A 27,387-nucleotide genomic window follows, 5' to 3' on the forward strand; every position below is an offset into this window, starting at 1 on the left:
AGGTTGATAAAATTGTTTTCTTTCCTAAGACAAAGGCCAAGAACCTTAAAAAGGTATTGAACTAGCTTGAACTTTGAAGGAGCGTGCCCTCTTATATCAAGAACTGTCTCCTGTCCCCGCTCCATGGTGCGGGCCTGCCTCTCACAGCCTGTGAGCCCCACTCACAAGCCTCGGGAAAGTCAATGACTTATTAGTCAAAACCATTTGTTTAAGCCCGACTAGTTTCAAGGACCATGGCCCATAGTTTAAATTGTTTAATACTTTAATTCATTTTCCGTCTGATACACCTTATTTATTTTTTAAATAAAATTATCTGGATAAAGATAAAGGGTCAGAATAATCTGGACCATTCTATTTGTATATGCTAAGGGTTTGTTTGTGATTTATTTATTTTGTTAAAATTGAAAATTTTTTATCGAAAATATTGTAAATAAAAGTAAAAGTTAGCTAAAATAGTACAGTGAGACCTATAAACAATACCAAAAGTGCAGTGGGGCCATAAATAGTAACAAAAATAAGCTAAATAGAAAAATAAATTGACAAAAATAATTTTTGCCAAAACCAAAATCATTACACAAAGTGGCAAACTGCATGCTTATAGAAATGACCCCAAACTCTAAATTACTTTCATTTATATCCCTAATTTTGGCCTCTAATATGGTGAAAATTTTGGTTCTCTCAGAAAATTAGCAACAATTATAATGCGATTGATCTGAATAGACCTGGCGAAAAGTTCATTTACACTTGATATGAAGAGAAGAAAAAGATGAAGAAAACATGAAAAGTTAAGGACACGCGACGATGCTGAAGAGCTAATTTACATCAGTCATTGGTGCTACCAACTTTCCTGAAACATAATCGAAATAAAATAGGTACGGCATTATGACAAACCTAATCAAGTCAACATATTGAACCAAATGCTGATACTACTCATGATCTCAAGAAATCAAAATTGATTACTAATCCGATAAAAAAAAATTGAGCATAATCTTACAATGAGTATAACCTTTAGTAAATAAGACCATACTTCTATCAGCTCTAATGATTCTAATGTACAACTGCAAAGAAATCATAGAGAGAGGTGGAAGGATGCCTCGTGCCTGTCAATTATAGCTTTGGTAATGCTGTCCCAAACTGGCAAGTGATTTTACAACATACAATGACGATTCACTTGAAAAGGCTTGACAGTAGAGGTCGACTGCCTTTCTCCTTAACTAGTTCTTCATCATGTTTCTCCCTGACCACCTCTTGGGGTGAGAAATGTAACTCTTTCTTCTCTAACACCTTTCTATGCTTAAGCTTTGCCTCCTGACTGGAACTACACTCATCAACTACATTTTTCACATGCTTCTTAGTTACCTCATCTTGTGATAACCGATGCTTCACCTTCTCTAATGTCTTCAAATGCCTCTCATTATTCTTGTACTTGTCATTCTCAACACCCTCTTGCATTTCCAAATTAACCTGCTGCTCTTGTAAATGATAATTTTCCTTCTCCAAAATTATGCCTTGCATCATCTTTGTTTCTTCTTGGGGTAACCAAGACGTCTCAATTATTTTGTTGTGTTTCTTAGCCATCTTATGGAAATTCACTTTCTCAAACACCCCTGAATTCATTGTAGCCCCCAGCTGCTCAGGACAACTGAGTTTCTCCACCAACTTCTGTTTCTTCACCACCGTTTGCTTTACTTCAGGATCAGATGTCGATAGGCCAAGTTTACGATTTCTATCCTTTAACGCAAGCTTCATGAGATCTGAAAGCTCCAGATCACAATTCTCCTCAGAGATATCTGGCTGCACCTCAGTTCTCCCCTCCTTGACAACCTTCCTCTCTTCATTAACAACTTCACCACTCATAGTTTCCAAAATAATCTTGCTGAGAACAAATCTTGCCTCATGCAGATTTCCCTTCCCAAGCAAGTGGTAATCAATCTCAAAAAACTCTCTTCCATTATTATAGGACTCAATATCATCCACGAGCACTTGGAAAATTTCCAAAACATCTTTCTCCACTTTGTTCGAAATAAATACCTAAAGAACCACTTTTTTTATCAGATCAGGTGCATATATGAACTATATTCAAGTAATATACATATGTTAACTACAAGAAACCATGGGAATAAGTAAATCATTGGACAGCGATCCTCTCTAGCAGGAAATAGTGAGACATAACTGGGTAACATGCCTAACCAATCACAGTGCTGCAGTGGAAATCTCCAGTGTACCAATAATTAAAGATAAGGTCAAAATTTGGGCCAGATTAGGTTGAGGTTCATGGTCAAACTATGTTGTGAGCTTGCCCACTCAATTTGTATTTTAATAGTTTGAGCTTGCCCATTCAATAATTTGTCTGAGCACTGTTCTTCACATAACATGATATCTGGGCATAGAGTTAAGGCATAAGGACTGCTAGCAACAGTTGTGAACATCAGTGCAAACCAGTCAAATGAGCCCCATATACACACAGGGCCTTTGGCTTTGTGTAGATGAACAGGTGGACCCTGCACATTACATTTGGCACATTTGAAACTATCAAGGTCAGGCTCAAATTTGAATTTGATTTAATTTTAACCTAATATATCAACCTACCTCAAGATGAGGTTTGTATATTGATAATTCAGATAAGGTTGGGGTCATATTGGATTGGATTAGATTTCAAGAGTGAAAAGCATGATTTGAGTCGCAATCATTATATAACACAGACTAGATCACCCAGGTTGCAGCCCTATGTTTTTGTCCCTTTTTATCTGAAGAATTGGCAGATCAATATAGTAGTTTCTGCAGTCAAAATTTTAACCCAGATGTGCCACAAGGGCACCCTACAATGTTGATTAAAATAACCACAAATGAGTGACGTAACATTTTGAACATTTATTCTTTGGTTAAATATGCTGTTAAGGTTATTAGCAATGTGGATTACAAAGAGAAATGTACTTACAAAACCAGAGCATGGAGAGAATGGGTATCTGGACATTGATTTGAATAGACTTTCTGTCTCAGCCAAAGTAGACATGGAATCTTGGACCAAAGATGCTAACAAAGTAACTTCTTTAGCAAGTTCTTCATCCGATTTAATGTTAGAGGACCCCAAGATCTCAGGTACAAAATCAACATGCATTTCAGCATGTTCTTTAGCAAATTTGACACCTTCCTCCCAGTTTCCATGGTACAGAGCAGAAGCAAATGCCCAAATCACAATAGCTTCTTGAGGATTATTTACTAATGCCAAGTGAAAAGCCAACAGTCCAACCCTGTCCCATACACAAAATATGACATCAAATTAAAACCATGATTGCAAAGATTCAAAAACATATAAACCTCCAGCTATCTACAGCAAGGTGATAAATGAGTTTCTCATCATGCATCTATGATTGAAATGGGAAATAAAAACATTTGACAGGAAGCCAGAAACCCTCTTGAAAAGATCTGCTTAGTGGACCTATCAGTTGCAGAGTCATTCACGAAGGTCGGATGTTTGCTATACATATGAAGAGGCAAGACCTTTATTGGTAACATATGATTACAGGACACAGGTTTCCAAAATGTTGAGGAAGTATCTGATGCCAAACTAATATAGCTTATAATGTCAGCTAAAGATTGTACTACAGGGTGGTACTGAAATCTCTACCAGAGCTTGATCAACTTCTTCACCATCACATATTACTTCCTTACCAGACCCAAACCCCCACACTTAGCCCTCCATCAGTTCATTTCGCTTTGATGTTCCCACTAAGTGGGTTTGAAGAATCAATCAAATCACATTATTCGATGTATCATTAACTGTGACTTTTTAAAGGTTGAACTGAAAACATATTTGAACACAATGATTCAAATTTCCTCAAATTAAAGAAAACTCAAGAAGTCTAGCAACTATGTCCACTAATCAAGTTTATGATGATCCTTTCATGATATATTATGTTTATCCTTATAACAGAGGAAATAAATCATTGGCTTACCACAGGCTGCAGTCAGAAGGTCGATCACAAGTAACGAAATTATCCAAATGTGAGAAAAGCTTCTGTCCAAAAAAATGAAGAGAAAATATTAAGAAAGTAAGACCATGAAAAATTAGAAAAACAAAAAAAAAATATGTGCTTGACACAGGATCAGTTCAGTATATTTTGAGGCCTAAGGCGATAATTTTAGTGCAGTTTTTAATATTGAATATCAATTAGATATTATTTATTCTATATTTTTTTATAAGTAATGCAATCTTTATTGATATAAAAAATAGTCACCCCGTATACAAAGAGTATACAGCGGGGACCATACAATCACTCATGCAAATTACATGAATCTAATAAATCAATAACAGAACATAAAGAATGACTATGTATGACTGACACCCGATCCAATAAGAGGGAAAAATAATTTAAGGGCAGGCATAGTCCTCTCCGTGTCCTCAAAGCTCCTATTGTCCCCCTCCCTCTATATGCACCACATCAAACAATGTCAAGCAGCCATCCACAAAAGTCCATTCCAATAGCATCTAAAGCAACCTGGCCAAGAAGCTAATAAATCCACAAAAGTCTTCGGCATCACCCAATAAACTCCAAATAAACCCAAAACCAGAGCCCATAATTCTGTAGCAACAGGGCAATGCAATAAAAGGTGATTAACCGATTCCCCATTTCATTCACACATATAGCACCAATCCAAAAGCAACATTTTCTTTTTCCATAAATTGTGAATTGTCAAGATTTTCCCCAAAGCAGCAGTCCAGCTAAAGAAAGCAACTCTAGATGGAATCTTTGATTTCCATATGCTCTTCCAAGGGAAAGATTGGTCACCATTGCCAAGTAGAATCCTGTAATAACCCTCACTGTGAGGCCCTTACTTATTCTATATTATGTATTGTGTATATTTTTTTTGGTTTGAAAACCATTCTTATTGTTCTTTGAGATGCAAAATTGCTAATTAAGTTTTAGTATTTAGGTTTTATTAATATCTCTTTTACAAGTTGGTAGGAAAATAGATTATCAATGATTATTCGGCACATTCATAACAATTTTTATTGGTGAAACAGTTTAGGGTTTAAATTGAGTTAGATTTTTATTGGCTCAATATTTTGAGGGCCTTCTTCGGGGCAGAGAAAGAATGCAAAATCCACCTATATTTTCTTTCTTAAAAAAAAAAAATAATCGTTCTACAATTTTGGGCCTTTTTTGTAGAATTTTGGGGGTCTATTGTTTATATAACTGGAGGCCTTAGGACCCTTTATAAATTCTTTGGAGAGATGGAGCCTTAGGCCTAGAGCCAGCCTTGGCTTGACATATTATAAGCCACTTTAAGCTCAAACGTACTCTCAACAGATCATTTGCAAGCAGATGCAGTTACACTTAACAAAACAAACTATGTTCCTACAATGACCTTGTAACAGATTCTTCTTCTTTTTTTTTCTTTTTTTTTTTTTGGTGATAAGCAAGTTTTGTAGCCAACCCTAAAGAATTTAGGACAGAGTGTCTATTTGGCAAAGATTATTTTTGCCACCTTATTTTACTATTCAGCTTATTTTTGCTACTATTCATGAGTCCCATTACACTTTTTGATACTATACATGAGTCTCATTATACTATTTCAGCTAACTTTTATATTTATTTACAGTACTTTCAACAAAAAAATTTATGTTTCAGCAAAATAAGCGAATCCCAAACAGACTCTAAGGCTTGGTTGTTGTTCTTTGATACCTAAGTTTTGTAACAGCTTTTGTTACATCTCTCTCTTTCTCTCTCTCTCTGCTTGTTAACAAAAGTTCCAAATTATTCCTACATCTCAGATAGGAATTTTCAATTACTTACAAAATTCTAGAATCAATACAAAAATTTCGAATGGAAGATCCTTTTATATTTCTCAACAAACATTGCTTTCCTCTTAACTCAATATTGTGCCTTTGGTAATCTCCCAGTATATCCATTACTTCCTGTCTAACTTCATGACATTAAATAATTCCATGATTTAATCATGTTCATTCCTACATTCCATACCATAGTTGCATGTTTATCACTAACTAATAATAAATAATGCATAGATTGCTTTACTACTTCCTTGTAAAGGTAATCTTACCATCAACATAATTGGACGCTTAGAAGATTGCTTAGCCTCTTGAAGGTATGCTGCCTGTAATTCAAACATCATATCAGATATAATCTCTGAATGAAAACATTAAGATTTTGTGAGTCAGATACTGGAAAATCACTTACATGAAATGGAAGAAGAATTTCAAGCAGATTAAATCTCTGAAGCAAGCAGAGAGAAGGTTCAGCGGCTCCATAAGAAAACATATAGTTCAACTCCATCATTATCCTTGACTGAATATATAAACAATGTTATTTTAGTAAGGAATAGGATGAAGTTGATAACTTAAATTACATTTGCTTGGAAATCTAAAGAGCTAAAATAATAAAGTAGTTCTTATGAGAAACACCCACCCACACACACACACACACGCACATATAAGTTTTGTGAAACAGTGAATTTAAAAAATAAGAACAATAAAAGGTGGTTAACAAGAAAGGGAGAAGGTACTAAGAAATGCCAAAAACACCCAATAATTTTTTAATGACATAATTCATTGGGGATAGTGTCATATATTTTGTTCATAGCCAGTCCCATGCCCAGGAAAAGGAGGGTAGCAATAGATTGACAGCCAACATAAATTTTAATCACTCTATTATGAATGGATCCATTACGAATACTTGTTGGGGAGTCCCTTACTAGAATACATGTGGCCGACCCTAATCTGTTAAGAATCCATAGCCGAACCTCAAAAATTAGGGACAAAGGCTTTGTTGTTGTTGTTGTTGTATAATTCATTGAGGAAAGTGATCTCATTTAAATCCTTGGCAACTACCTTGCCTAAACTCTGAACAGATGAAGAAAGATCATGAATTGCGGTCTCAGTGTCCTTTGATAATGACAAGCCCAAACGAGCAGCAATTCTTAAGCCACGCAAAATTCTTGCTGCATGATGGATTGCATATAATCGGTCAGATTCATATAGTTTGATAACAGATTCAGCCAATGGCTCCAAATATCATGATGATAAAAGAGTTTACAGAAAATTAATGAAATAAACATATACCACAATCCTCTCTGAATGACAATTGAGCAGGGATCAACGTTCGCAGCTGTGTCCAACAATATCAAAACTAAGTAACATTCAAACGAAAATTTTGAAATAAATTAATATAAACTGAAACTTGTCTTGTATTAACAAAGCAAAAGAAGAGTCACCTTCAAGGAACTTAAGTCCACCATTCCATTAGCGTAATCATAGATTTTTTTGGCAAATGGGTCAAAGAATAAGCTGCTTCCACAATATCAAATTAAGATTTTAAGCCACATAGTAAATAAGCAACGAGGGCGAAAAAGCTTCAGAACCCAAAACCTACTCACATGGACCGTAAAGAACATTTTCTTTTTTTGATAAGTTGACAGTAAAGAATATTTTCCACCAAAGTAACTTAAAAAAGGGGTATAAATGCATATTACCACCCTAAATTATGGGGGTACTTGCAATGAGCACCCCAAATTTTAATTATAGTAATTATGACAATTAGCATCCTGCCACCTAGGTCAAAAGTGAAAATAGAATTGGCAAAAAGACAGAAAAATCCACACCTCCACTCCCAAGCTCAGTGCCATTGCCTTCACAAGCCTTCATTTCCACCACTGCCCCACTGATCCCCTCATCTCACCAATCATTAACCCTAACTCCAAATCTTCGCCATTTCCATCTTTACCAATTCCCCAAAAGAAATAGGATTTTCTCCATCTGAACCTCTTAGAGGCCCAAAAGACATTGGCTTTAAAAACCCCAATCTTGTTGGTGAATTGAGAATAAGAGGAGGAAGAGGAACAAGGAGAAGAAACCTCATCTTGATTCAGATTTGATAGTTGAAGCTCTGGAGACCCCTTTGGAATCAAAGAAATTGAAAAAAGACAAAGCCCGAAACCCTATTGTTGGATCTAAATAAAAACCCATAACCAATTCCAGAATTTAAAATTTGAACCCAACGTCTAAACCCTAAACTCAGAACAAGCCAAGAAGTACAATATCAAATCTATACATAATGGAAAAAGTTTGGCCCCAAACATATTTGGAGCCTTGAGCTTCAAGCTCCAATAGGAAGACAATGTATCCATGTCATATGCAATGCACATGACTCACTTGGTTGGTTGGATTACAAGGACACATGTCATCTTCCTATTAGGGTTGAAACCTAAGGCTCCAAACAGTTTGGAGCCAAAATTTGCGCATACATCTATCCAGGTGCCCAAACATTGAAACAATGCAGTCAAAATCTTTGACACCGACACTGGCAGTGGGTTTGTGTCGGCAACATAGATGTTGGGCTTTGAGTTAATTTGCGTTGGGTTGACTGATTTGGAATGTTAGTGAGTCTTAGAGTCTTCAATTTGTTAAGCGTGGGCGGAGAAGTTGCATTTTAAGGGAGGCTATTATGATGTCTGTGTATTGGGTTTGGTTTTGTTAGAAATATTGGTTAAATGATTAAATTAACCATATCTTAATAGCTTAAGTTTTTAGGACAATCGGTAATTTAACATGGTATTAAAGCATGAGATCGTGAGTTCGATCCTTGTCTCCTCTACTTTACCTCCCATTCAAAATCTACGTGTTGGTTCTCACCTATTAAAAGGTAGTTCCGACCCACACGTAAGGGGGAGTATTAGAATTGTGTGGTTAAATGATTAAATTTACCATATCCCAATAGCTTAAGCTTTTGAGACAATCGGTAATTTAACAAGTTTGGTCCTACGCTTGGTTGTGCTTGGTTAAACTCCTCATGCTCTTTGTATGGTTTCAGTGTCGTGTCTGTGGTGGTTTTGAGTGGCTAGGTCGTGGATCTGTGCAATTCCAAGCTTCAAGTTGGATGTTGGTGAGGCTGTGATCAGTCACCAACACAACACCAGAAACAAAAATTGACAAAAACTGCATCGAAGATTGTTTTGGTTTAGAAAATATTTTAGTAGTGGTTGATACTAGTGTACCATTTTAGGATTACCAGTATGTATATTATGATGAGCATGGAATCAAGTTTGGTTTGGTTGTGGGCTTTGTTTTGGTTGAGTTAAACGCATCACAACTGTTTTTTGCTTTAAGAGTCATGCTTGTGGTGGTTTTGAGTAGTTGGTTTGTGGATCTATGTAGTTCCAAGCTTCCCACTGGGTGTTCAGCCACCAACACAACAATGAAAACCAAAGTTATCAAGACTGTACCGAATGCCATTTTGGTTTGGTCAAGAAAACAAAATATTTTTGTACCAGTTGATATCAATGTACCGATTTAGGATTGTCGATACATATAATGGTGTGGTGCAATCAGGTTTGGTTTGGCTGTGGGCATTTCTCTATTTGGGTTAAATGCACGACAATCATTGTGTGGTTTAAGAGTCACGCTTGTGGTGGTTATGAGCAACTGGGTTGTGGATCTATGTTGTTCCAAGCTTCCAACTGGGTGTTGGTGAGGCTATGTCCAGTCACCAACACAACAACGGAAACCAAAGCTATCAACACCGCACTGAAGGCTATTTAAGTTTTGGTCAAGAAAACAAAATATTTTGGTACCGATTGATTCTGATTTACTGTTTCAAGATTACTGCTATATGTACACACTCATAGTAGTATTTCTATATAACCGAAGAACATTTAGGTTAGTACATAAATTATAAATATAAACAAATTTAGGAAAATAATATAAATCTATATAATAATTACGAATATTCATTTTTGTGGTATAAAGGGCACTGATTTAGAAACAAAAATTATATTTTATTGTTTTAAAAATAATCTTTGGAAATAGCACAATTTAGGGGGGGGGGGAACTCAATTTAAATGATGGCTGAAAACCAAAAAGTATAAACCAAAACTAAAGCCAAGGCTTTATTACGCATTTATTCAGTTCACCGGGTCCACAAACTAAATTAAGTTCCCATCTCCATCAAACTTCAAAAGAATAAAGACAGTGCAGTTTGGAAGTTGGAACCTATAGCTTCAAATTCTTCAAGATCTTGGACCAGTAACCATCTCCATCAAACTTAAAAATTCAATCAAATCTCACATTTCTCTCTGTCTCTTGGTTTGTTCAGTCTATTCTTTCTTTGGCTTTCCCTGTGTTAACTTCTTTTCTTTTTCAAATCTTTGCTTGACTGAACATCTATTTATTAGTAGATCAGGTTGTTGCATGCGTGCCAAGAGCTTTGTAACCCAAATGGCACTTTCTAATATTTCTTAACGGAAATGTCTAGGGTTCAAATCGCTCCTCCCCCAACTATCAACTTATCAAAAAGGTCGTTGCATGTGTTAGTTCAGCTATTTTCAATTTTGTGCTTAGTTCTTCCCTCCCATGCTTGCTGTAAATGTTCTCCTCTCCACTGCAGATGTGCACAAGTGTCATTACAACTGCCAGCACCTTGTAGTGCCAGTCCCTTGTTTTAAAAAATTATCGAAAAACTGACAATTTTGTATTGGACCATATTATGTTTACCGGCCAAAACAGCCAAAATTGTCCAGTATAACAGCCGATACATTTCAGAGGAGGAATATGAACTGGTTTACATGCCAGTACAAAAATGCTATGGTATTAAATAACCTTGACATAAATGCTTAAGTTCTTTTCAGAAAGGGGGTCTGTAATTAAGATCTTGTATAGGGATGATAGCAAGGCTTGCGTTTATCGTCAACATGGCAACCAACCCGATCACGGGTTTGAAGATATTATAAACCCTGTCAATCATGGACAAGCAGGTGTCAACAGATCCAATAAGATTAATTCAACGGTTATATCGGTCGAGCATGTGGGTTGTCTTGTTGATGTTGACGATCTGGGTGGTGTCACACTGGGCAAGCAAGAAAAAAGATGGAGATCTCAAGATCCCTGTCAAAGCTCATGAAAAGATCAAGTCATAGAGGGGAGGGTGAGGAACTATGGCACCCTAAGTGAAGACAAGGAGATGAGTGGCAACACAACAGTGACCAGCGAATCAAGGTACTAGGCAAAGCACCCAGGCCAGGTTCAGTTTATCAGATTTACATATAGGAAACCTAATACTTGACCCAATCTGATCATATTTCACTGGTGCCAATCTGCCGCCAATCAAACTAGCTTTTGAAGTCCACTTTTGGATTGGATGGCTCCATATCAGATGGGTTTTGTTGGGTGCAGGTGTGGTTGATTGATCAGCCCTAATCTTGTACATCTAGATTAGCATGCATCTAGATAAGCATGGTGGAAATGGAGGTTTGTGGAGGTAATGACTAACACAAAATTTGCACCTTTTTGCCAAATTTGCCTTCATTCTTAGTTAACTTTGACACTGATTTGGAGGTGAAGTGTTGATTGAAACTTTTTAAAGTTTGAGGTACATATCCAATTACATAGTTTTGTGGAGGCAATGACTAACACAACATTTGCATCTTTTTGCAAAATTTGCCTTCATATTTAATTAACTTTGACACTGATTTGGAGGTGAAGTGTTGATTGAATCTTTTTAAAGTTTGAGGTACATATCCAATTACATAGTTTAGTGTGGTAATATCCATTTAAACCAAGATAAAATAATTTTATTACTCTATTAAAAAAAAACGTGCCTGTTAATAGTGAAGTCTCGACACATGGAGTTTCTCCAGCGGATGAAGTCTTTTTCATTACAGTCTTTTGGCATTTGCAAGGAAAGAAAATTTTCTTTTTCTTCATCATGTTTTGCCACTGTATCAAAACTGGATACCTGTTTCAAAAGAATCACCCAAAATAAACAACGACATTAAGATAAAATAAAAGCAGTAAATGAATATATGCACCAGTAAATTATATATCAGAGATTCATATAGAAAAATATTATATCTAAGCATATATATATATATATATATATATATCTTACTTAGTCACTAAATGCACCAACCAACCTCAATTACAGTCCCTTTTATGTGTACCATGCATATAGGAAATCGTTGTCCAACAATAAAAGATCGATGAAACTGCTTCTTGATCTGTAATAAGATTTACAAAACCACCAGAAACCTTTGCAGGTCATCACACATGCACATCATTGTTACTATAGTAACCACAGGAAGAACCAAATCAGTGTCACAAAACCTGCTTAAGTTTAGCTGTGGTGATCACGTCAAAATCTTTTGGTGTTCTATTTAGTAGTAAATCTCTCACACATCCTCCCACTAGATAGGTTTCAAACCCTGCATGTCATAAGGAAACTATCTAGTTAAAGACATTCATACACAACAAGACAAATATGGTAGAAGCAGCATGCTATATAACATTGAAGTGGAATTGACCGAACTAACACCGACAAAAAGGCCAGCACAATGCCAAGGCCAGTGAATATAATAACCACTCTTCCTTTGAATAATATAAATGTTCTTTCAAAAATAAGCTTATAGTCCAAAAATCCACTTTGCTCAGAAATTACCCTTTTATGCATTGCATTTTTCCTGTCTATAGGCCGCATGTCAAGCATCAATGCATCACTAACATTTAGATATTTATTCATTCGCCAATGAAGCTAACACAAATGCTAAAATCTAATACAGAATCGAAACAATACTCAAAACTTATGGTAAAAAAAGCAGTACCTAAAAATGGAAGTATGAATTATGAAATAAAAAGTTACCTTTACTCTTAAGAATGTTCAACACATTCCAAGTGGGTAGTGAAATCATCGAATTAGTTATTCCCAATATCTTCGAATTTACCTTTCTCCATTTCGACATATCAACATAGCCTAATTCATCATTGAAACCAAGCATTACTAAAACATCACAAGCTGCGTATCTGAGTAAAAACAAAGTAGAATGTGAAAAACAATGCTAGCACTAAAATGCATGCCATGTCAAGCTCTATAAGTGGAATTACAATATGAACCTTGTTGAGCCTCTGAACCAGAAGCGATTTCTGGGTAGAGCGGAGCTTCCAATCCCTCTTTAGCCAACGTGTGGTCGAATCTCTGCAAGTGAAACATCAATCAAAATGAAAGAAACAATTGGTGTACAAGTGTTCGACGAAATGCGTAAAAGAAACCAATGCATAAGATAGAAGCAGAGTGACAGAGAGAGAGAGACCCTTACGTTAATTAGAGCTTTGAGGCGAGATAACAGGCCACTATTGGCGTTGCCTTTGACGTTGCTTCTCATGGATAGAGTAATAGCCATGGGAATATGAGAATCATGGCGCGCTATGTGCTACTGCTGTTGTTTGATTGCGGGACATTTCTATGCTTCCTTTAAGACCTAAGTGCTACACAACCCGTTGGCTGTGACCATTGGCATTTTAAACCTCATCTCCCACTGTCAATTTCCATTTTAAAATAATAATAATAATAATTTCTTTTCTATTTTTGTGCCTAACTATATTTTGGTTAGATTTTATAAACGAATTAAGTTTATCTTTTTATAAAATAAATATATCATTTTTTATCGTATACATTACATTTTTTAATACAATAAAATCAGTATTTTACCCAAAATTTTATTTATGAGATGTATTTTATCGGCATTACATTAATAAATATGATGATAATTAAATATAATGGATATTCTCTTATATTCCATTCAATCAGGGACAGAATTAAGATTCAAGCTGGGGTGGGAGATAAGTGAAAAAAAAATTCAAAAAGAATTCAAATACACATCCATATAATATTAACAAACTATCAACCAAGACAAATACATCAAAATCATTATTTCTTAATATATTAGGATATCATCACCTACCAAGAAAAACAAAAGACACAAAATACTGTTGTTTCTTAATACATTATCTATAAAAAGGGAATTCAACGCTATTTTATAAATTTATCTAATGTCAAATTACTAGTTATAGTATTATGAGTTAACAATAGATACAAGTGAATCACTCTTATCTTCTTGAATTTGTGTGACAATTTAGGATATTATATGATTTGTCTTTGTCTTTTGTCTGTCTTTATCTCTTTTTTCTGTCACTCACCCAGTCCCACTACATGCGCTATGAATTTATTATGCACTACCAACAAATACTTTTCCTAATTTTACCATTTGTATTCCTTGAAAGATGAATTACTGTTCAGTCTATTCCTATTTCTGTCACTTGTCCGAATTTTATTGCCCAACTACCAGACAACAAACAGTCAAACACTAATATATTTTCTAATTTCTACAAACTCTACTCTCTCTCTTATGATCTTTTATATATAATATAAGTGAGAGAATCACATACACAGAAAATCACAAGACTCACAACTCACAAAAACAGAGTCCCAAAGCCAAAAGCCAAAAGCCAAAAAAGAAAAACACCACAAGCACAAATTCATATATTCAATCCACAATCACCATCATCACTCATCAGTAAAAACTAAAAACACAAACACTACAAGCACAAATTATGAGATTCACAAACACTATATTAGGTTTTGAAAGATAGATTAAATGATTGAGTGTGATCTGTGAACTGTAAAGGCTAGAGCAATGAAGCTAGGCTGCGCAAATTGAGCAACCGATGGCAAAATGTAGTGTTAGGAACCTAGAGGTTCCTAATGGGGATGTGTATGAATTGTAGGGGGATTGATAGGAATTGTAGGGAAATTGACTTAATTCGAGGTAATCACTCTCCATAGAGAAAGAGAGATGAAAAGAGAGAGGGAGATGCATTAATGCACTTAGAAATTGGTTTATTCTTCAATTGATATCTCATATTGGATTACAATCATGTATTTATAGGAGATTATCTCTAATCTCATTGGCCCACATGGCTTTATCCTATTGTAACTATTATTCCCCATGTGCATTAATATTTTCAACATGTGTTAAATGTGATTAACATGTGCATTAATAATGCCAATATATGCTAAATGTGATTAACATGCTCGGAATTGTAACTAACTAACTAACTAACTAACTAAATAACTAAATCTTAATACAACAATTATTATCCATATGCTTATAGCATTCCTAACATGTAGATAGGTCTTGTTGTGTTATGGCTTGTGGCCAGTGGTCGTTTGAGTTTGAGTCTGCAAGATGGGTCTGGTGGTGGCGGCGTGGGCAGTGAGATGGTCTTGTGTGGTGGCAGCGTCACAGCGTGGGCAATGGCAAGATGGGTCTCTCTTGCCTCTCAATTTCTCTTTATCTCGAGTCTCGACTGGTCTCTACTCTCTAGGTCTCTCTCGCCTCTCACTTTCTCTGTCTAGCACTCTCCCTTTATAAATTTTATTTTATTTTTTTCTTTCATTTTTCTGTTCAGGCCATTGGGTTTACATTTTTTTGGTTTTACTCCTTTTTTTTTATTAAGATTCATATGGGTCGTCCACTGGGTTAATGGTTCACGGGGGCCCAAGATACAAGTACGAGGGGGGGGGGGCAAGTCAAATTTTTTTTTTTTGGACCCAGGGTGGCCCGGGCCCCCTTGGGCACCCACCTGGGTCTGTCCCTGCATTCAATCCTACTAGTGGGTGCAGAAAGTGACACTTGCCAATGGATTTGATCCTATTGAATTTGAAGGAATTCCAATTATTGTCAATCAAGAACTTACAAGTTGTTGATCAATCTAAAAAGGTTAAATGAACAGTTGGATTAGTGGATTATGTATATTGTCTCATTGATGATGTTGATGTGGTGTGACATCGAGGTCGACGAGTATGTGAGCTAATGGAGACTGCAAATTTTGTTTGATTTGATTGGGATCTCAAAATCGTCAACAAAGCTCATGTATATCAGATTCAGATCTTTTAGATTTTTTAGGGTATTCTACTAAATAGATTTCCTTAAATCTTAACCATTCTTTAATGATTTAATGGTCTAGATTCCGTCTTGTCAGCATTCCACTAACAATAATCTTAATTGTTTTGTTTGTACCATTATTTTTATATTTTAATAATACTGTTAGTGGAATGTTGACATGACAAAATCTAAACCATTAAATCATTAAAGTGTAGTTATGATTTAAAGAAATCTATTGATATAGTATCCTATAAAATCTAGAGGATTTGAATCCCTTGTATATCAAGTCGGGTAACTATTCTAAAAAAAAAAAAAAAGTCAGGCCACAATGCATAAGAGGGGAGGACAAGGGACGACAATTGTCACAATAAGGATTAAATCAACAGTTGGATTAGTCGATTCTGTATATTGTCTCGTTGATGATGTTGATGTGGTGCGACATCGAGGTCGACAAGTATGTGATCTAATGGAGACCAAAAATTTTGTTTGATTTGATTGGGATCTCAAAATCTTCAACAAAGCTCGTGTATATCAAGTCGGGTCACAATGCATAATAGGGGAGGACAAGGGATGACAATAGTCATAATAATGACTAGGAGAGGAATGATGCCACAACAATGACTAGTGAGGCAATGTCATGTGCATAAACATTTGTGAGTTGGGACAGAGTGAGTTTCCATACCAAAAAAAAAACATGACACTCAACCAAATGTCATTGGGTTTCACTCCTCATAATTCATTGTTGACATAATTAGTTTTTGGAACCATTTGTGTTGTATTGGACAATTTTGGGTTGGACGGGTAGTTTAGTTAAATGTCCCCAAAGAGCACAATGAATGATTCCTTGTTTCGCATCTTGATAGGAACCTTTGGATCTTATACAACATTGGTCCACGGAGCCATTTTGTGCGTTTACATTTTTATCTTTTAATTTTATTTTCTTATCAAAAAAGAAGAAGAAGAAGAAGAAGATCACAATGAGGCCTAGGTCCAGGGATTCAATAAGAGCACATACCTTGTCATTAATGTGTTAGCTAAACTATACTACATTTAGAAAGTGGCTCAAATTCCTATCGCGCACTCTTGGTCTAATAATCACTCTAGAAGTATAAGTGTTCATAGTGGTGTAGAAGACAAGGATTGGAGTTCAAATATCAAAAAATGACTTTATACACATATACAATTAGATTGAGGTAGAATAGAATTCCATTACCAATAAAAAAATAAAAAAAATCAAAGTAGGCATTGACATGGGATCAAATAATACATGGGATCAAATAATGTATATTACAGGTGTGTTTGGATACCGCTTATTTTGCTAAAACTGAAAATTTATTGTTGAAAGTACCGTAGATAAAGGTAAAAGTTAGTTAAAATAGTATAGTGAGGCCCATGAATAATACAAAAAATTGCAGTGGAGCCAATGAATAGTAGCAAAAATAAGCTGAATAGTAGCAAAAAATAAGCTGAATAGTAAAATAATTTTAATTTTTAATCGGTTCGCAAACGCACAATACATATTGAAACTAACCAAATCTAAGAATTTGCCAATTTCATGGCTTAGATTTGTTTTTATTTATCATATTTCTATACAATAAAAGCACGAATGCGCGCAGTGCTTTGGCACTGTGCATCTAGTGCAAAACACTGTGCAGCATTGTAGCTGCAACAGTTTTTTTTTTTTTTCCAATAATCGATGTGTTTTTTTTTTCCTTTTAAATATTGATGTGAGTTGACATTTATATTGTTATATTGACATAACAAATTTCACAATATTTTCACAATTATTGACGTGTCAATTTCTTACAAGTTGAAATAAAATAATAAAATAAATATGAGATTGGTTTTTTTTTTTTTTCCAGTAATCGGTTTGTGTTTTTTTTTTTTTTTATTTTATAAAATATTGATGTAAGCTGACATATATATTGTTATACTGACACAATAAAGTTTACAATATTTTCACAATTATTGTCGTGTCAATTTCTTACAAGTCGAAATAAAATAATAAAATATGAGACTATAGCCAACCACAACTGAAAACAAATGTTTAAAAAAATGTTACAACACTTATTGTTATCACAATATTTTCACAATTGTTGAGATCTCAGTTTCTTATAGATCAAATAAAAAAAATGCTAAGTCCACAACATTTTAACATTTATTTCTACAGTGCTTAAAGTTTTTTTTTCCCCAGTAATCAGTTTGTGTTTTTTTTCTTTTAAATATTTATATAAACTGGCATATATATTGTTATACTGACACAACAAATTTCACAATATTTTCACAATTATTTTGGTATCAATTTCTTACAAGTCGAAAAAAAAAAAATGAGACTGTGACCACAATTGAAAATAAATGTTTTGAGAAAATATAACAACACTTATTATTATCACAATATTTTCATAATTGTTGAGATCTCAATTTCTTATATATCAAATAAAAAAAAAATACTTAATCTACAACATTTTAACATTAATTTCACAACAAATCATAGGTAAACTAATATTGATGGATAGTACTGGAGCTATAGTGCTTTTGGTTTATTCAACTTACAGTGCCTAAAGTTTTTTTTAGTTTTTTATTTTATTTTATTCTTATTTTTTCCAGTAATCAGTTTGTGTTTTTTTTCTTTGAAATATTTATGTAAGCTGGCATATATATTGTTATACTAACATAACAAATTTCATAATTATTGACGTGCCAATTTTTTACAAGTCAAAATAAAATAATAAAGTATGAGACTGTGACTAACCATAACCGAAAATAAATATTTTGAGAAAATCCTATAACACTTATTATCATCACAATATTTTCACAATTGTCGACATCTCAGTTTTTTATAGATCAAATAAAAAAATACTAAGTCCACAACATTTTAACATTAATTTCTACCATGCCTAAAGTTTTTTGTTCCCTAGTAATCGGTAAGTGTTTTTTTTTTCCTTTTAAATATTTATGTAAGCTGGCATATATATTGTTATACCGACACAACAAATTTCACAATATTTTTACAAATATTGAAGTATCAATTTCTTACAAGTCGAAATAAAATAATAAAATATGAGACTGTGACCAACCACAACTAAAAATAATTTTTTTGAGAATAATAATAATAATGTTATCAGTTTAAAACCAATAATAATTTGTCATTTAGAATTTATTCTAAAAATGTTATGAATGTAGCATTTCTCTCAAATAAAATAAAAAAATATCTATTCAGATCTTAAAAATGAAGATATTGTGAAAATAATATGATATTTTTTTGTATTTTTAAACTTCTTTTTTAATATAATTAAATTGAGTGAACCAAAATTCATGGTTTCATATACGAAATCTGTATCAATTTTCTTACTACTGGGGCAGCACGTTACTTGCACGTGCAGCCAACCCTAGTCTTAAAGAAAAAAATGAAAAAAAAAATGAAAGAGAAAAAAAAAACAAGTGACACGTGTCAAAAAGAGAGTGCTAGAATAGAAGCCCACAGGCCACAGAAGCTAAAAAAACAGTTAAAAAGTTCAGAAGCTAAAAAAAAATAGGGAAGACCGTTCTCACCCTCTCTCACAAGACAACGCACCCACCCTATTTGTCTCAAAGACACATCCCCTCCGAAGCAGGAGAGTGTGTGTGTGATTGTGATATATATATGTTACAAGTCGCGCCTCACCCTCAGCTCGTGGGTCTCTTTATTCTTTTCTCTCTCTCTCTCTCAAACAAACACCAAACACTTTATACTTTCCCGGCTTAGGTGGCCTCAAGTCACCTCCGATTCTCACAACCTTTATTACAACACATGAATATAAAATAAATTCCTACATTTCCACTTTTACTTCTTCTCTCTCTCTCTCTTTCACAATTACTCATTCTTCACTTTCTTTCTCTTCCTTCCTATTCAATACCACAACAATTTTTAGGGTTTCAATTTCCAATTCCTCTTTCTCTCTCTCATAGATCTGTAATATTTTTTTTTTTTTGGAATTTGAGAGAGAGTGTGAGGAGTGGAGGAGAGAACTATGGGAGGTGATGGAGCTGTGGACGATGCGAACGAATCCAGCGGCGGAGATGGAGTCAATATCAACATCCGTTGCTCCAGCGGTTCTAAGTTTTCCGTTCAGATTAGCCTTGATTCCTCCGTTGGATCCTTCAAAAGCATTCTCGCTGAGAAATCCGATACGCCGACCGATCAACAAAGGCTCATTTACAAGGGTCGGATCCTCAAGGACGATCAAACTCTTCGAAGCTACGGTACTCATTTCATTTCCGATTTATTTTATTTATTTATTAATATCTAATTCAGATTTTATATTTATTTATTTTTGGTTAGCTTATTAGTTAAATAGTGTTAATTTTTGGTTCGATTTAAATTTTTTTTTTTTTTGGTTTGTTTCGTAGAAATCAAGCTTTGATATGATATTAGGGCAACGAAGAATGATTATGCGATGCTTCATTGTTAATTTGCTATTTTTGATGATTCTAGAAGCATCTAGATGGATCTCATTAGGAAATGGAATGTTTTTGTTGTTTAGATTATAAAGAGATAAAATGTTATTTTAGAATATTAGTTTATTTATTTATATATTCATGAGAATGTTGAATGATTCTATAAAAGTCGAGGAACGATGGAAGGTGGGGGAAGACCTAAAAATAAGTAGAAGTGGTAAAAAAAAATGTCAATTAAGGAGGTAATAGAGAATATGGATTTGGATGGAATAGAATGGCAAAAAAGAATACATGTGTCGATTAGTCTGTTGAGGTTCCGTAGCAATCCACAAAATTTTGGGACTGAGACTTGGTTGTTGCTTTTTTGTAATGTGAATGATTCTCAAGCGAGCATGGTGTCGTTTTGATCATTAGTTTGGGCAGTGGGTTAACCAACTTAACCTCAGGATTGTGAATTCAATGTCCTATTGTCACCTTGGAGTAGCATGCTTGCTTTTTTTCAGCCGTGTTTAGGCAACTGCCTTGCATGTAACCTGGCGTTTATCAGATTTCCTAGTGCTCTCTTTTTCAAAAAAGAAAAGAAAATAAAAGAAAATGTGCCCGTTTGGATTTTCAGCTTTGCTAGCTAAGTATTTTGGGTAAATCACAGGTGTTTTATATGACATATTTGATTGTATCCCGAATGGAAATGTAGGTGTATCATATCCATTTAAAATGAAAAGGAGATGTAATTGCCGGTCATTGAGTGTTTTTTGCTCTTGAGATAGGTTTAGTTATATTGACCATCTTTTTTGTCTGTGGTTTATAGGTTTGGAGGCAGATCACACTGTCCACTTAGTTCGCGGGTTTTCTCCAGCTGCAGCATCCAATCCTGCTGGTGGAACCAATCCTGGAGTTCCAAATACCACTCAAAGTAATACCAGAAGTGTTGGTTCAAATGAAGGTGAAGCGTTAGGAGGAGCTGGTTTTGGAGCTTCACTATTTCCTGGACTTGGTATTAATGGTATGGGTGGTGGTGGCAATGGTGGTGGTGTTGGTGGCAACAGTTTGTTTGGAGCTGGGCTTCCAGATTTTGAACAAGTGCAACAGCAGTTGACTCGGAACCCTAACATAATGAGAGAAATAATGAATATGCCTGTTGTTCAGAACCTAATGAATAACCCTGATGTAATGCGTAACTTGATTATGAATAATCCTCAAATGCGTGAAATCATTGATCGAAACCCTGAGCTAGCACACATACTTAATGATCCCAGCACACTTCGTCAGACACTTGAAGCTGCAAGAAATCCAGAACTCATGCGTGAGATGATGCGCAATACTGATAGAGCAATGAGCAATATTGAGTCTTCTCCTGAGGGATTCAATATGTTGAGGCGAATGTATGAAAATGTTCAAGAGCCATTCCTGAATGCCACAACAATGGCTGGGAATGCTGGAAATGATAACGCAAACCCATTTGCTGCTCTTTTAGGGACCCAAGGTGGGGACCAAGCAAGAAATCCATCAACTACACCCTCAACCACTAGTTCTGAGACAACTACTGGCTCTCCTGCTCCCAATACTAACCCACTACCAAATCCTTGGACTGCTACTGCTGGTAAGATTTCACTCTCTTACTTCTGCTCTTCTTCTGGATGCTATTATCGTCTTTTGGGGTAATTTTAGTGTTGCAGCATATAAGATTAACTTCTGTTCTTCCTTCAGATAATACTTCATACCCTAATGCAATGCAGAAGTTTAGTTTAACTGATCTACAAAGAGGAGGAAAAGATACATGTTTGTATCTTTTCTGTAAAGCTATGAACTTCAGTGATTTTCCCTAATATCCACAGTACTAATTGAATATGTTGTTTTGAATTATCCCTTTGACAAATTTGTTACCAATGTCTAAGGAAAATGGGAATTGTCACATGGTTTCTAAGAATCTAATTTCTTTGTGATTTAAATTGCTACCCCTTAAAGGTTATTGATAAAATAAAAGTACTGTAGATATTTTTGTTGCCCTTGAGCTATAGCTCAATTGAACTTCAGTGATATTCCCTAATATCCGCAGTACTAATTGAATATGTTGTTTTGAATTATCCCTTTGACAATTTTGTTACCAATGTCTAAGGAAAATGGGAATTGTCACATGGTTTCTAAGAATCTAATTTCTTTGTGATTTAAATTGCTGCCCCTTAAAGGTTATTGATAAAATAAAAGTACTGTAGATATTTTTGTTGCCCTTGAGCTATAGCTCAATTGGTATCTCTTCCCCTTGTAAGAGTAAGGTGGAGGGTGGGTACCCTCATGTTGTGGCCCACCAGTACGTGTGTAGTTTACCAATAAAAAGTACTCTAAATCTTTTCTTCTTCTGACTTAAAAATAGGATTTTTTTCTTTCTTCTAATTTGTTTTCTGCTGTTTGAAGATGTTAACTAGAATATTGTTAATAAATTGTCACCAATAAATAGTTAACTCGATTATGTGAAACTAGCAGCTGGAGGTGCCCCAACTAGCACCACGAGGTCAAATCCTACTGGGGATGCTAGATCTCAGACACCCGCTGGCTTAGGTGGACTTGGTCTTCCAGGGCTTGAAGGCATGTTTGGTGCCATGCAGGATACCACTTTAGTCAATCAGATGATGCAAAATCCAGCTATGTCACAGATGATGCAAAGCCTCCTTTCAAATCCTCAATATATGAACCAGGTATTTAATTATTATATAGTTCAGGATCTTACTAGATCAACACCAAAGACATTATTATTTGCATCAGCATGTTATACAATTCACTTATTAAGTATAAGTTGTACTTGAGGTCAACTTGTGTCTCTAACATTACTCAACTTTCAGATTCTTGGTCTCAATCCCCAGCTACGCAGCATGCTTGATTCCAATTCTCAACTAAGGGAAATGATGCAAAACCCAGAATTTCTTCGTCAGTTAACTTCTCCTGAAACAATGCAGGTACATAAGTATAAAGTTCTTCAGCAGTTGACACATGCCCTTGCACAGTTTCTTTCTTGCTCATACACGCATACACAGACACACACCCTCATGCTGTGCAAACATGTCTACCCAACAGTTCCCTTCCTAGACACATTGTCATATGCTCATCTCTGTGAACAGTGAACACGTTTATGTATAGTGTCGGTATGCATTCAAAGTTGCTAGTTATTACTTACAATAAAAAGTTTTGGTTTGCATGAATGATGGTTGACTTGGGAAATAGTTCTTGTATTATTTACTTCAGTAATTTGGCATATAAATTCATTCTGGTGATAAGTTGAAGTCAATTCCTTGGTTTTTTTTTTTCTTCTTATATTTGTGTTGATCTCTCTCTGCCTCTCTCTCTCTCTCTCAGCAACTCTTGACTTTTCAACAAGCTCTTATGTCTCAGCTTGGTCGGCAACAGTCAACCCAGTAAGTGGTGACATAATCTTTGCCTGTTTTCCTTTCTGTAGATCAGCGACAACATTTAAAAAGTCCAAAAGGTGGGTGCAAGATGGGTAACTCCTAAAAAGGAAAATCAATGATGGCTAGGATTATCTAAGAAATATGAAAAAAAGATACAAAGTAGTTGAAGGCAATCCTCAAAGCCATAAGAATATGATCTTCTAAAACGTGCTTCAAATATACTTATTAAAAAAAAGTGCTTCAAATATGCATAGATAGTTCATTACCTTCGAAAAATTCTCCTAATTTTCTTTTTATTTTCTAATTGCTCCATACTATGCAAAGTTGTGGAGCTTGCCGAATTTAAAGATTCTCTCTTTAAAAATTGTAGTAGTTGTCAATATTGTACGATATGTATCGTATCGTGTGTAAAAAGTTCCTTATTTTATCGGCGTATTGTAAGTGCTCATGAATTGTACGATACAGTGTGTGTATTGTATGAATCGTATTGTATTGTAAAATTGTACGTATCGTACAATACATAGACAAATGCTTTAAAATAGGATTTTTTGTTAAAATTTGTACTTATATTTGAATCTAACAAGTTGTTAGACTTGTTTTTAACACAAAATTATTAGTTTACTTAATTTAGCCTAATAAAATAACAAATTGATAAGTTTTTTTTTTCCTCTTTCTCCTACAAAATTTGGATTACACAATACACACTTACAATTTATTTTCTGTACTATGAATAAGATATTAATTGACAATATAATTATTTTTATTTTTGTCATTATTGTTATTAGTCCAAGAAACTAGAATGCCAAGAAGAATTTTTTAAAAAAAAATTATTAAAATAAAAAGAACAAGAAGAGATAGTAAATGTTAATGACGATGAAGAAAATTTTAATGAAGAAAAAAGTTTGCAAAATAATAAATATGATGATAGTATTGACTTAGATGGGGTTGATTAGGCAATATGATGAAAATAAATTATTATTTTTGGGTCATTTATAATATATTATCATTTTTGAATTTAAGCAATTTGAATGTGTATGTTATAAACACATGCTAGTTTGATTTATTTAGTTAGCTTGTTTATTATTACATAAGTGGTGATGAATAAATTAGTATTAGTTGAATATATTCAAAATTTATAATAAATATATCCTTTATATATGTATATCTATAATTTTTTATAAATTTTATCAAGTGTTTGTGTATCTTACGATACATGATACAAAAAAAATCAAAAATCGATTCACGTTTTGACAACTATTAACTATTATTGTACATGCTGCGCTTTGTGATAGTGACACTGCTTTTCCTGATTAGTTCTTGTCATTAGTTTCTCCTTTAGCTTCTATTAACTTGTTGCACAATGCAGGGAACAGGGTCAGACTGCTGGTGGAGGTACAGGTATGCAAGTCAATCTTTGACATTTGGTCTAAGAAAAAAACCTTTGAACTTCTGTTTGCTTCTTTGGCCAATCTTCTATCATTTTCATTGGTAAAATCTAGCAGCATAGTGCCTGCAAGGGCATGTCTTCTAGATGTTGGTTCCTGTTAGAAACCTCCAACATATAATTGCTGGATTGCATCATTTGGGAGTTGGGACATCTGCGTACAATAGGTGCTCTCAGTTATATGGGGTGGCTCTTAGCTAAGCATCTCTATACATTAATCTTGAGTGAGTGGAAAGTTCTATATCTTTATAGTAAGAAGCAATTGGTTCATTTTTTTGCTAGTTGGGGGGGGGGGGGTGTTGGAGGATCTGTAGGATTTTTCTGTGGGTGAGGATTGTAAAAACAGTAATAGAGGGCTTTATTTTAGTCATGTTCTTGAGGAAGGCCTTTGTGTCAAACCACTGGAAAGATGGCAAAAATTATTTATGATGGAAAATATTTGTTCTTCCCTTTCCCCCTCAAGTTATTTATTTTTGACAATGGGTTGTTTGTTAATGTTTTCACAGGGTCATTGAACAACGTAGGATTGGAGATGATGATGAACATGTTTGGTGGACTCGGAGCTGGCAGCCTGGCTGTTCCTAGCAGATCTAACGGTAACTATACTCCCCCGTCTTTTCTTTTCTTTCTTATTCCTTTTCTTAATGGATATCTTGTGGCTTACATTTGTTTGGTACTTATTCTGTTCATCTTCCCAGCGCCACCGGAAGAACTCTACGCCACCCAGCTGTCACAGCTTCAAGAAATGGGTTTCTTTGACACACAAGAGAATATACGGGCATTGATTGCCACTGCTGGAAATGTTCATGCAGCAGTAGAGCGACTGTTGGGGAACTCTGGTCAGTAGTTTCTTGTTATTATCCAATTTTATCTGATGATGTTGCCTGCTGGCTTGCTGAAATTGGTTGCTTTGGACCTGAGTTGTATTCAAGCCTCATATATTTGTTGCAAATAAGTCCAAAGTATGTTAGCAAGAGTTGAAAAGCTGGTGTTGGTTATCATCCTTGGGCTGTTCTCTTTATCTCTTTCTCTAGAGGTATGGTCGGCAGGAGTTTCTTGTACATACTTAATATTAAGATGCGACATGTGATCATATGAATTGTTTGCCACATTATTAATTAAATTGGAATTTGTGACATTTTTGTTATATTTCCTTTTCAATTTCTTTTTATCTTCAGAAGTATGTAGTGTTTTAACAAAATTTATCTAACAACTGCTGATTGGTATTTTGCAACACCTATTTTTAGCTCTCTCCTTGGATGTATTTTATCCTCTTATTGCTTGGTAATTTTCTGGACTTTGTGGGAATGAGGTAGAGAAAGAAAAGGAAAGAAACTATCTTTTGAGAAACAAAAGGAAAGAAACTTAAATTAATGAAGGCAGTACCATAATTTTATATGTAAGTCTCTTCTAACATTCATTCCGTTGCTTCCTAATGGTTCATTTGGATTGAGGGAGAGGGAGAGAGAGTAGAGTTGATCCAAAATTAATCTATTTTCAACCAACTCTACACTACTCCTCTTTCCCCCTTCAATCCAAACAGGGCCCTAAAAGTCCCATGGGCCATGGGATGGCATTGCAAATGAGTTGGTCCTTCTCTTTTCCTTTTTATTTATTTTTTGCTTTCTATCTTTCTTCTCTCTTTATTAGGGGAAAAGGGGTGGGTGAAACTTGAAAGCATTGGCCATATGGCCCAATGATGGGTCTTGTTAAGTTTCAATATCAACATGTGTTTTGAAGTTTGGTGAATTGGTGTGGTGCGAAAAGCTACTTAATATATATACAGGTTATTTAATAAATAAATAAAAACGTTCTAATCAAAATAGAAGTTTAAAAAAGATGAAATTTGTTTGGTCGTTTTATTCAAAATGACATTGAATTATGTTTAGTTTAACTTGAAATAATTTAATATTGTCTATAATTCTTAAAAAAAAAAAAACTCTCTCTCACACACACACACACACACACACACACAGATTATAATGTCATGGGACAATTAAAGTGCTTTTAAAATTATGTGACAATGTTCGAAGAAGTCAACAAAAATTAAATAATTTTCATTTTATCTATACTATAGAACTTCCTTACATTTTGAAGATCAAATTAAATTTAATTAGAATTTAGGTTTTCATTAGAAATATAAATATGTTTGAATGACTTTGATTATGACTTTAATTTAATTAGAATTTAGGTTTTCCTTACAATAGTTTTGTGTTTTGATTTTGTTTGAATGACTTTGATTAGTATGTACTGCAAATTGTATGGAATTGTATGTACTGCAAATTTAATAATACTACTGTTGTGTGCAGCTGGTGCGAAGTAATAAATTGATTAGTTTGAGGTTCAATCCACGTAGAAGGGTACTGATTAGTAATT

General features: G+C 34.6%; 2 protein-coding genes and 1 non-coding gene across 8 annotated transcripts; 2 read left to right on the forward strand and 1 right to left on the reverse strand.

The window, feature by feature from the left end:
• Positions 1–933: 933 nt before the first annotated feature.
• LOC142625786 (uncharacterized) lies at positions 934–13,291 on the reverse strand. 3 transcript variants are annotated; one of them, XM_075799506.1, is made up of 14 exons: positions 13,102–13,291; positions 12,899–12,980; positions 12,648–12,758; positions 12,116–12,213; positions 11,926–12,009; positions 11,611–11,747; positions 7,234–7,306; positions 7,082–7,127; positions 6,851–6,960; positions 6,201–6,308; positions 6,064–6,117; positions 3,957–4,015; positions 2,939–3,251; positions 934–2,031 (listed from the first exon to the last, which is right to left on the reverse strand). In XM_075799506.1, the coding sequence occupies exons 1-14, from the start codon at positions 13,183–13,185 to the stop codon at positions 1,168–1,170; spliced, it is 2,223 nt and encodes a 740-aa protein (XP_075655621.1). In that variant the 5' UTR covers positions 13,186–13,291; the 3' UTR covers positions 934–1,167. The 3 variants fall into 3 exon arrangements, with proteins under 3 accessions (XP_075655621.1, XP_075655620.1, XP_075655622.1); XM_075799505.1 differs by having other exon boundaries at positions 3,957–4,018; XM_075799507.1 differs by having other exon boundaries at positions 3,957–4,018; positions 12,648–12,808; positions 13,102–13,117.
• Positions 13,292–16,544: 3,253 nt separating this feature from the next.
• Positions 16,545–16,649, forward strand: LOC142626545 (small nucleolar RNA snoR2/U65). The gene has a single exon (XR_012842541.1). It is a non-coding gene; the product is annotated as a small nucleolar RNA snoR2/U65 (small nucleolar RNA).
• A 2,753-nt stretch (positions 16,650–19,402) lies between these two features.
• On the forward strand, positions 19,403–26,158 carry LOC142624202 (ubiquitin domain-containing protein DSK2b-like). 4 transcript variants are annotated; one of them, XM_075797740.1, is made up of 8 exons: positions 19,403–19,971; positions 20,975–21,766; positions 22,648–22,859; positions 23,004–23,117; positions 23,515–23,573; positions 24,934–24,965; positions 25,518–25,607; positions 25,710–26,158. In XM_075797740.1, the coding sequence occupies exons 1-8, from the start codon at positions 19,740–19,742 to the stop codon at positions 25,856–25,858; spliced, it is 1,680 nt and encodes a 559-aa protein (XP_075653855.1). In that variant the 5' UTR covers positions 19,403–19,739; the 3' UTR covers positions 25,859–26,158. The 4 variants fall into 4 exon arrangements, with proteins under 4 accessions (XP_075653855.1, XP_075653857.1, XP_075653854.1 ...); XM_075797739.1 differs by having other exon boundaries at positions 19,406–19,971; positions 22,645–22,859; XM_075797742.1 differs by lacking the exon at positions 23,515–23,573.
• The last annotated feature ends 1,229 nt before the right edge of the window (positions 26,159–27,387 follow it).

This window comes from Castanea sativa, chromosome 2 (assembly GCF_040712315.1).
Source record: "Castanea sativa cultivar Marrone di Chiusa Pesio chromosome 2, ASM4071231v1".
Classification (NCBI taxonomy): Eukaryota; Viridiplantae; Streptophyta; class Magnoliopsida; order Fagales; family Fagaceae; genus Castanea; species Castanea sativa.